At 49.6% G+C, this 10,630-nt stretch overlaps 1 protein-coding gene across 1 annotated transcript; it reads left to right on the forward strand.

The window, feature by feature from the left end:
• The first annotated feature begins 2,207 nt into the window (after window positions 1-2,207).
• NPW (neuropeptide W) lies at window positions 2,208-5,694 on the forward strand. Its single transcript, XM_034420719.3, has 2 exons — window positions 2,208-2,787; window positions 5,230-5,694. The coding sequence occupies exons 1-2, from the start codon at window positions 2,378-2,380 to the stop codon at window positions 5,249-5,251; spliced, it is 432 nt and encodes a 143-aa protein (XP_034276610.1). The 5' UTR covers window positions 2,208-2,377; the 3' UTR covers window positions 5,252-5,694.
• The last annotated feature ends 4,936 nt before the right edge of the window (window positions 5,695-10,630 follow it).

Consider the following 10,630-nt stretch of genomic DNA (forward strand, 5'->3'; position numbering starts at 1 on the left):
GGAGGTTGCAAAGGCAGACTGGGATGGGGTGATCACAAAGTTCTCTCAACAGCATAAAAGTGGCCCTGGATAAGCCCCATTCACAGAGGACAAGCAGACGGACACCTGTTTCCTGCGCCAAAGAGATTTGCCTCCAGCTCTTTACACAGAATAGTTGAGAAGATCAGGGAATCTGAACACAGATTGTCATAAATACAGCTTGTGCTGTGTTGTGAAACACAACAGTCGCTAGATTGTTTTTCCATTGTGGCCTCATATTTTTATTACAACTAATCTGCTTCCCTCTGCCTGGGAAAGATATTCTTGCGGGGTTTTGCTTTACCAGCTCTAAGGCTGCTTCCTTACAAGGAGGCGGCAACCTCTGGGTGCTGCAGGAGCAGGGAAAGCAGAGAGCCCAGTGGGGCTGAACCTGGGGCCAAAGAGAGGAAGGGAGAGACAGCCTGGGTCTTGCAGTTGGTAATAAATGGTTTCCATTAGTGTCTTTTCTAGCTGCTGCAATAAAACTTGTCTTATCAAGAGCTGTGATCTCCAGTATCTGCCTGTGAGACTTCTTGCTCTGGTTTTGGTCTGGCTGACAGCTGGATGGGAAGTCAAAACAAATATTCTGGACAAGAAGTAGTAAATCACTTGCATATTATTGCAGGGATGGTGTGTGTGTGTGTGACAATGGTCATGACCTTGTGACTGAAGCCTGACCTATTTTTCTTATAGTATATGACATTATAAATTGAATTGAATAAATTATGCACACACGAAACCAATGTGTGTTACATGTGTTACACACGCTAAAGGGGGACATTGTTTAGTTTGGACCTCCACCTTCATTCTCCCTGCAGACATCCTGGCAAGAAAATTGTCTCCTTCAAGTCACTGGCGGTGAAGCAGAATTCAAAGGAAACCTCGATTGTTTTTACATACAAATCGTAGTTGGTGCGTGGAGGTTTGCAGATCGCTCTCCACTGTGAGAGCTTCCATGGCTCAAAACAGGGCAAGGCACATTTGCTGGGCGAGGGGGAAGAGAACTATCAAGAGTTATAAAAGCTAAATGGACTCTTCTTATTCAGAAGTTGTTCACCTACTGTAGGTCGTAAAAAAGACAAAGTATCACTTTCATCTTTATTTATCCATTCATCTATATTTATATCCTGCCTTTATTATTGATAGAAATAACTCAAGGCGGTGAACATACCTATTTTTCTATGAGGCGAGTTAGGCTGAGAGAGAGAGACCGACTGGCCCAAAGTCACCCAGCTGGCTTTCATCTCTAAGGTGAAACTAGAACTCTCCGGCTCCTGTTTTCTAGCCTGGTGCCTTCGCCACTTTATCTCCTTTGCTGTAAAATGCTGAAAGCTCTTAGAAATCAGGGAATGGAGCCAGGACCTCTGGGTCCTGATCCAGCAAGGGGCTTAGGCTATGTATGGTTATGCTTCTTTCAGCGGCCTCTTCAGTGAAAGAAGCGCAAATGCTGCAATCCAAACTGGATTACCAAGGTGGGTAACACCCCTGTGGGGTGGGCACTTCACGAAGGAATGTTCCCCAGTCTTGGCAACTATCAGGCAGGCGGCCTTCCCCTCCCAGAATTCCCCAGCCACACCTCCACCTGTCTTAGAGTTGTGCCAGGGCCGAGAAACGCTGGCTGTCCGTTTGTACCTGGACTAAACAGGGCCAGGAGCCCAGCTGCTGGTGACCTCAGCCACAAACCAAAACCTCCGCAGCTGGGTTCTCAGACAAGCGAGCCGGGCTAAAGTGGATCGGGGGCCTTGTACTTCAGGGGGTTGTGGAGCGGCCTTCGGGTTTTCTTAATCTGGCGGCGGCCACGGCTTGCAGAGGCCAGCAGGCGAGGCGCTGCATCGGAAAGGAAGGGGAAGAGCAGGGCAGCGTCGCCTCTTGGCCGCCAGAAGCGACGGGGCGGAAGGAGCCGCCGAGTCTCCCTCTTTCCCGCTAACCCCACGTGAAGGTGGCTCCTGGCAGATGCGGCCGCGGGAGGCAACGGCGAACCAAGTGGAAAGAAAAAGTGGAAAGAAAGCCGTCCTGAGCTCCGCGGGCCCAGACCGCCGAGGGGGCATCTCCTTGCGGGCCGAGCGCTGCCCCGACGGCCCTTCCGGAGGAGCCGCCCACCGCCTGGCGCGGCTTGCAGGCGCGGGCGGCGGGAGGGCCCGTCCCGGGGGAGAGAGGCGGGGGGGGCGCTGCGGCGGCGCTCCGGCTCTGCTCCCCCCGTCGGGAAAAGGGTGGAGCCGGGCGAGCCGGGCCCGCGCCGCCTCCGCCCCCTCCCCCCGCCGGGCTTATATCCCGGGCGGGCGGGCGCGGCGGGGGCAGGTCGGCTGGCTGGGCGGCTGCGGGTGCGAGCGGCGGGTCTGGCGCGGGGCTCGGCTGCCGCATGGCGTCGGGGCACGGAAGGCTGGGCGGGCTCCTGCTGTTGCTGCTGCCGCTGCTGCTCCCGGGCCCGGCCGGCGCCTGGTACAAGCACGTGGCCAGCCCGCGCTACCACACGGTGGGCCGGGCGTCGGGGCTGCTGATGGGCGTCCGCCGCTCTCCCTACCTGTGGCGCCGGGAGGAGGCCGGGCCGGACCCCCGCGGCAGCTCCTCGCCCGACGCGGCCCCGCGGTGGCTGCGGCCGCACCTGCAGCCCTGGCCGGACCCGCCCCGCCCCGCCAGCCGCTGGGGCCGCGAGCCGCTGGAGAGGCCGCCTTGCCTTCCGCCCGAGGGCGCCTGGGCCGGACTGGCCCTCCAGCGGGCCCTGCGGAAGCAGACGCCGCCCGACGGACCGCGGGAGCCGCCGCCCGACAGGTAACGGCCAGGCATGGCGGGCGGCGGCGGCGGCTCTGCCGGGAAAAGGTCCCGGCCGCCGCGGCAAGCGGGAGCCTCGTGGGGGGGTCCCGGGGATGCCGGGCTTGGAGCCGTCGAGGCGTCCTGGGGCGGCGGGAGAGGCGAGGCGAGGCGAAGCGCTCCGGTGGGACCACTCCCGCCTCTGGCCACCCGCCGTCGAGTTCCGCTCCTGGCGGCTGAAAGCGACGGAAAGGCAGCCGAGCAAGCGGACTCCCGGCGACTTCCCGCGGGTGGCTCGCCAATCGATGCGGGCGGCGGCGGGCGAGAGAGTCGAACCGGCGGCGGGCCAAGAGCCTCCGAGAGGCGGGGCGGGCTGGCCGTGGCCGGACTCGAGGGCTGCTCCCACTCCGCGCTTCCCCAGGCGCGCCTTCTGCCCCTTTGCCTGCCCCGAGGGGGGGGGAGGCGGCGGGGCTGGAAATGAAGCCGCGCAAACCGGCCTCCGCTTCCGAAAGCTCCGCCAAGACGGTGGCTGGATGCGGCCGCCTCCCTTTCCTCCCCCCATCGAGGGAAAAGTAACTTCCTCCCTCCCCCGTTTGCGGAGGGAGAGAAATCGGGGAGGGGCGAGGAGCCCCCTTACCTCCCTTGCGCAAAAGCTACGCAGTTCCTCCGCAGCGTCGGGGCGCTTGGGCGAAGGGGGGGGCGGCCGGAGGTCCGGAGGAGATTTAAGGAGCCTGTTTGGGGCAGCCGGGTGCCCTCCTGGCCGAGCGGGGAGCCTCCCTTCAAAACGAAGACTGCAGGCTGGGGATTCTGGGAGCTGGAGTCCCACCATGGGACAGCCCAGCTGAGCCCTCTAGAAGAGCTGCAGGCTCAACCCCCCTCGGTTGCTGTCCCAGTTGCCCCTTTGGGCCTTGACCTGACCTTCATTCACTACATTCACCACTAAGTGGGTTTCCTGCAGCCTGTTTTGGGGAGCAGACCCTCTTCTCAAGGCATTGCACAGTTTGCTTGGATAGAACATAGGCTGTTTGGTTTCCTGATTAAGATACCAGGCTAGGAACCCGCAGACCACGAATTCTGGTTCCACCTTAGGCGTGAAAGCTGGACAATCCCGTAAAGTCCAGCTTGGACAACAAGCCAGTTGGTCAGTTCTTGTCGCAACCGATGGAACCAAAACAAAAGCAGACTCTGCACTTGCAGGAAAACACTAGGAAGAAAATCAAAGTTCCACTAACATGTCTCATGTTTGGTTAAGCAGATTTAGGATGCCATGTGAAATGAACCACGGTTCAGAAATGGGCCTCCTGTTTTAGTCTGATGCATTGTGAATGCAGTGACTCTCCTCTTTCATGGGCGAGAGATGGCTGCTCCTATAACAAGAGAGAGTTTTCAATAACACCTCACTGATTGGTGATGGATGTGTCACAAGGCTGCCATTTTTGCAATAATTTATTGTAATGTTGAGCTCCATTCTGGAAAGGAAAAGTTTAAAAAGTTTTTATCAATACAGGAAATTTGGGGCATCTGCAGGGGAAGTTTTAAAAAGCTGAAGATGGCTGCAACAGCTTGACAAAAATTCTTTCTTAGATGTGGGGTGTGATGTTTGTGAGGAAAGGGTTTGAGTGACTGCTCTTAGCCTCCTTCCTGACTTTTTTGCCCCTCCCCAGGAAGAGACCAAAACAAGGAAGAGCATTCCTTTGGTGAGATGCAAACAGCTGCGAAGACACACAGTCACAGTCACTCATGCCCTTGTCACCTCACCGTTAGATTATTGCAACACGCTCTACATGGGGCTACCCTTGAAAAGTGTTTGGAGACTACAGTTGGTCCAGAACGCAGCCGCGAGAGCTGTCGTGGGTGCACCTAGGTACACCCACATTACACCAATTCTCTGCGAGCTGCACTGGCTCCCTATTGGTCTCCAGGCACAATTCAAGGTGTTGGTTATTACCTTTAAAGCCCTACATGGCTCAGGGCCAGGGTATCTTCGAGACCGCCTTCTGCCGCATAGTTCCCAGCGACCGGTAAGATCCCACAGAGTTGGTCTCCTCAGGGTCCCATCAGCTAAACAATGCTGGCTGGTGGGCCCGCAGGGGAGGGCCTTCTCTGTGGCTGCCCCAGCTCTCTGGAATCAGCTACCCCCTGAGGTCCGGACCATCCCCCACCCTATTGGCCTTCCGAAAAGCGGTGAAGACCTGGCTCGCTGTTGCGATCTGGCGAGATCCGGCCATGAATGGTGTGAATGAGTTTTAATGGTGTGAATGAGTTTTAATGTTTAATGATGGCTGCAACAGCTTGACAAAAATTCTTTCTTAGATGTGGGGTGTTTTTTATAATGTTTTTTATAATGATTTTAAATGCATTGTGAGCCGCTCTGAGTCTTCGGAGAGGGGCGGCATACAAATTGAATTAATTAATAAATAATAAATAAATAAATTCACCAGCTTCTCTTTTCATCCCTTTCAGTATTTTTGCACCTGAGATGTGATTTCATGTGATGCCACATGTCCCGTGGGAGGAACGGCCTGAGAAATGCCACCAGAGGACCACAGAAACTGATTTGCGAAGCAGAATGTGAGCAAAGCCTCTGGTTCCTGCATCTTCTATCCCCCCCACCAGGAAACCATCTCCCCCCCCCCGCTTGCCTTTAACTTGCCCGGACTTGCTGGAGGCCACAAACAGAGTCTGGGCCCTTGGAATTGAGGCTCCTGTTTGATTCTCTTTTGCTTTTCAACTCTTGGATGCAGGCAAAAAACTCCTGCTGTCTTCTAGCCAACTTCACGCTGACATCTTAGAGTGGAGAAGAAAGAAGGAAATATATGAAGTTTGTTATTCCTTTTCAGATGTCTCTGAGGCTTTTTGCTATATGATGTATACTCTGTCTTTTTCCCCTCTGGGATACTGTACTAATTAAAACTGAAATGTAATCAACCCGCTTTGAAGTCATAATAAAAGATTAGATAAACATTGGAGGAGGAGGAGGAGGATGGGACTCTCGTCAGCGGGTGCAGCTGGTGATCACCAAACAGTGGACGGCCAAAATAGGAGTGCTAAGGAATAGAAGGAAAATATAAACCGGGGTTTGCTTTGAGAAATATAACATAGGCTATGGCTCTGATGTGAGTCTAGGCCCTTTCTGCTACTCATTACAATGATTAATTGTTTTCTAAACTTCCACAGTGCTTGAATTTTTTTCAAGGAATCCACTCAAAGTTAACACAACTCTTAGAAACAGTTGCAGTTACCGCAGGTTTCTGCAGGAGCCTTTCAAATACCAGCCTGCTTTAATTTGGAACAACAACATGCTGGGTTCACTCAAGTGCTACTTTGATTATTTTCAAAGGATTTTAGCAATGTTTCCCAATCTTGGCAACTTTAGGATATGTGGACTTTAACTCCCAGAATTCCCCAGGCAGCTTGCTGTCCACATGTCTTAAAGTTACTAAGGTTGCGAAATGCCTTATCAGAAACCCCCTTTCCCTCAAACCCAGCAAGACCCAAGTGTGCGTTTGAACGTTGGAACTCTGCAGCGAGGAATCCACTTCTGTGGGGTGTGATAGGTTATCAATCTGGCAAAATTCAAGGGCCCCAAAAGCTTCTCTCGACTGTTAACAGGCTTCAGAAATGGCAAGTGCAGTTCAATGGGTATTTTGTATTCTGCTTTTCATTAAAATCTCAGAATGGTTTACAATCAAAGTTGAAACAATCTCAAGTGCAGCTCAGTTTAAACAATCATAATATGGTGCATGTTATGTGCCAGAAGCTTCTCCTATCTCAGTGGGAACGGAATTGTCAGTGTCTGAACAGGAAAGGAAATCTCAAAGTCACACTGGATTTTTTAATGAAAAGACTTACGTGCCCAGTTTCACCCCCAGTGAATACAGGCGGCTGCTGGAATTCCCACACTTGGAATTATTAGGAAGTGGGTTGAAAACAGTACAATACTACCATGCTTAGATACAATCCAAGAGGAAAAGAATTAGTTCCAGTTCTGGTTGCTTCAAGTCATAAAGCATATTCTGAAACTGGGAAAAAGGGGCATTCACAATGATTTGTGACTCCTTATATCTGAAGAGGATAAGGGGGTCTAGAGACTAACCATATGATGAATGGTTAAGGGAAGTAGATACCTTTAGCCTAATGAAAAGGCTAAGAGATGTCTTCTGGTACAGGAGGGGCAGCCACAGAGATGAGGGAGTCAACTTACTCTCCAAAGCACCTGAGGATAAGTCAAGAAACAATGAGTGGAAACTTGTCAGAGGGAGATCCGTCGTGGAAATGAAGAATGGATGGTATAAAAAGGGGTCTGGATGGGTTCCTGGAAGATCAAGCTCCCAATGGCTGCTCATACCGATGGTTGGCTCTGCATACCAGCCAATTGCCCAAGGATGCTGCAGAAGACCAATGGGGTGGCATCCATCTATAGCTCCGTGGGGAGCTCTGCCATAGAGTTAGCCCTACAAGAAGACATTGTATGGAGCAACCCCAGCCCAGGCCCACCCAGGGAGAAGAGCAAAAACATTTTGCAGGCAAGGTCCACAAATAACCAGGCCCTTGCTGAGCATTTTGCCAGCACCTTCAGTGGTACCTGGCAGCTGCCATAAGCAGTGGATGACCACATGTGAGCTTCCAGTATCATCAGATGCCCCCAAACCACATACAATAGCAATAGCATTTACACTTATATACCGCTTCACAGTGCTTTACAGCTCTCTTTAAGAGGTTTACAGAGTCAGCATATTGCCTCCCCCCAACAATCTGGGTCCTCATTTTACCGATCTTGGAAGAATGGAAGGCTGAGTCAACCTTGAGCCAGTGAGAATTGAACTGCTGACTGCAGGACTGCATTCTAAATGAGCCTGCAGGACTGCATTCTAAACGATGTGCCACCACACAGGTCACCAGCTGGCCCTCCCAACATGATGTTACACCATCCCCACCAAATCCCTCTCTCACCTGGGCAGTACGGGGGTCGAAATATAGGTTTGAGGTGCTCTACCCCATCAATACCTTCTAATGCAAGAACCAAAAGTTCAGTACCTTACAACCACCTTCATGTGGCAAGAATAAAAATATAAATATTTTCATCTCAAAGAAGGTACAAGAATCAACATGGTTGTCCTTACATTGGGATTTGTTTGTTTGTTTATTTATTATTTTAGTCTATGGGTCAATCTGTTGAAAGCCAAGAACCTAAAATGTTATTGTTGTGATCCGCCAGCAGCCTGTGGAGCTGGCAGCGGAGTTGGATAGTGAGGAGGCTGGGGAGGAACATGGGCCAGTCCTGGAGTCTGGGGAAGGCTCAGAATAGGGCTCTGCACTGGAGGAAGAGATGGGGCCAGGGCCATCTAGGAGTTATGCACTCCGGAGCCTCCAGAGTCGGACATCAGAGAGACAGAGGAAGAGGAGGAGCCTGTTCCATGGCACGCTTGGCAGTAAGGTCTGGAGATGATTGGCCCCTCTCATAAGGCTTAAAAGAGGGGCAAAGGCACACGGGCACTTTGCAGGAAAGCAACGTTGTTAATTCTGTTCCTAGTCGACATCTCTGTTTGATTCTGGACTCCATGTGGCTTTGCCAAGTACGTCTTTGGCAGAGTGTCAAGGGAGATAAAGGTTGGTGATTATCCTGAAGGACTTCTCCCGAAGGACTGTTTGCACCTAATTGGGACTCAGCTATGAATGAAAATAATTCACAACTGTTGCAATAAAAGAGGTTTTTGGGACTACTCGTGGGTTTTAATGACTCAGCAAGCCGAGGTCACAAAAGTTATTGCTGTTTGGCTGCCTAAGATTATTGGCTGACCCAGGGTAGCCTTTTTCAAACCCCCAGCTGACTGCTCCTCCCATAGCCATCCTATGCCAGTTCCTGAGCATGTGCCAGAAAGCCAAAGTTGCCCTTCGCTTGGGCTACCCACACCGTCACCCCATGGTTTAAATCTGACTGCCCCTTGTCACCAATCGCAAACAGTTCACAACTGCGCAGTTGAGAGAAATATGGATTATTCCTGTAAAAAGCAGAAGAAGAGTGGAGCCATATTTATCATTTATATGACCTAAAACGCCAGATGTGAGGCAGTTATGATTACAAGGCTTTTGAGTGGAATAACAGCCATAATTTGATTAAGCACATTTCATGTCAGGTCAGGCTAACATTGGAGGGAAGAGAGTTGTCATATTGAGATTGATAATATAACATTTTGTTATGACCAAGATGGGGCAATTATCAGGGGAATGTTCTTATCCAGGAAAACAGTTGTTATTTAGCCAAAACGCTTCTTAAGTAAGTAATTAAGTGGCGTTCTGAGGAAGAGATTTTTACACTGAAACAGTATTTAAACTTGTAATCAAAAGTATTCTGTACTCTCTTTGTGTCTCACATAAGCACAAAGGGGTCCCTTTTGCAAAAGGTACAATAAAAGCTCTTTGTATTGTTCATGGAGTTTCCTGAGTTGTTCATCTGGGATGTTTAAATCTCACAACAGTTTTGAATCAGAGCTTGGATGCGCTTATCCTTTTACTACTGTTCTCGGATCCAGCACAACTAATTAGAGCTACACATCACTGATCCCCATGAAGTTCCCAACTAATGTAAGCAGAGGCTCCTCTAAATTAGTAATCAGATCATTACCCAAAGTTGTCTTGCAGCTCCTTTCCCAGATGTCCCATTGTGAAAAAGAGAGCGAGAAGTGACGGCAGCAAATGAAATAGCAAGCTATAAAGTGGAGAATCTCTTACACGCTGCATACACACCTGTTGCACACTTCTCCCAGCGGACCCTTTTCTCCTTGCTGCCTACCTCACACCCTACACCTGTTCCAGAGAACAGCTGGTTGTCATTCATTTTTGTTGCAATATTTTTAGGATCAGACTCAATAATAATATTTAGAGTTAGAGATTCAAATATATTTCTCTTTAATTATAGTAGGCATTCTATATTCACTGAATATTCACAGATAGAAGCAAGGAAAATGGCGAAGGTGGCTCCTTATATATACAAAGGGTGGAGCCAAGAGTAGGAGTGGTGAATTGTGAATACATTAAGAAACAAAGAATAAGTTAACCCCTGATATCCCATATATACATTATTTACACATTAGGGAATAAGGCATTTACATCTGACAAATCCCCCTCTAAATGCCGGTTCGCTATACAACACCAATTACATTCAGATTCAGGACAATATAATACATACAATCTGGAAGTTAAGTATTTGTGCTGTTTAGAAGGTAAAGGCTTCGTCAATATGTCAGCCAATTGTTCAGAGGTATCGCAATGTACTGCTTTGATAAATCCATCTTGGGACAGTTGTCTCACATGCTTAAATTTTATATCTATATGCCTGGACCTTTGTCCAATGGCATCGGATCTAGATATTTCAATGACCGCTTTATTATCTTCATGCATAACAAAAGGCAAAGCAGGTTTTTTCCAAACATCTGAAATTAAATCATTAAACCATACAAGGTTATTTGCAGCTTTAGATAAACAGACATACTCCGCTTCTGTGGTTGAAGTGGCTACCAATTCTTGTTTACCAGTGTACCAGTAAACTGGACAGTCATTTAACAGAAAAATATAACCAGAGGTACTTTTTCTGCATGATGTATCTCCAGCCCAATCCGCATCTGCGTAACATGTAAGTCTTGGTTCTTTGTTATCACTAGGTTCTAATACTAGACAAAAGTCCAATGTACTTTTCAGATATCTTAAAATTCTTTTGACAGCTTCCCAGTGATACATTGTTGGTTTACTAACGTGCCTTGATAATAAATTGAGTGGTAATGCAATATCTGGTCTGGTCCAATTAGATATATAAAGAAGTGAACCTATTACTGATCTATAGAATGTATTATCCTTGAATTCAGGG

This window comes from Pantherophis guttatus, chromosome 14, assembly GCF_059756535.1.
Source record: "Pantherophis guttatus breed Tessera chromosome 14, ASM5975653v1, whole genome shotgun sequence".
In the NCBI taxonomy this organism is placed as follows: domain Eukaryota; kingdom Metazoa; phylum Chordata; class Lepidosauria; order Squamata; family Colubridae; genus Pantherophis; species Pantherophis guttatus.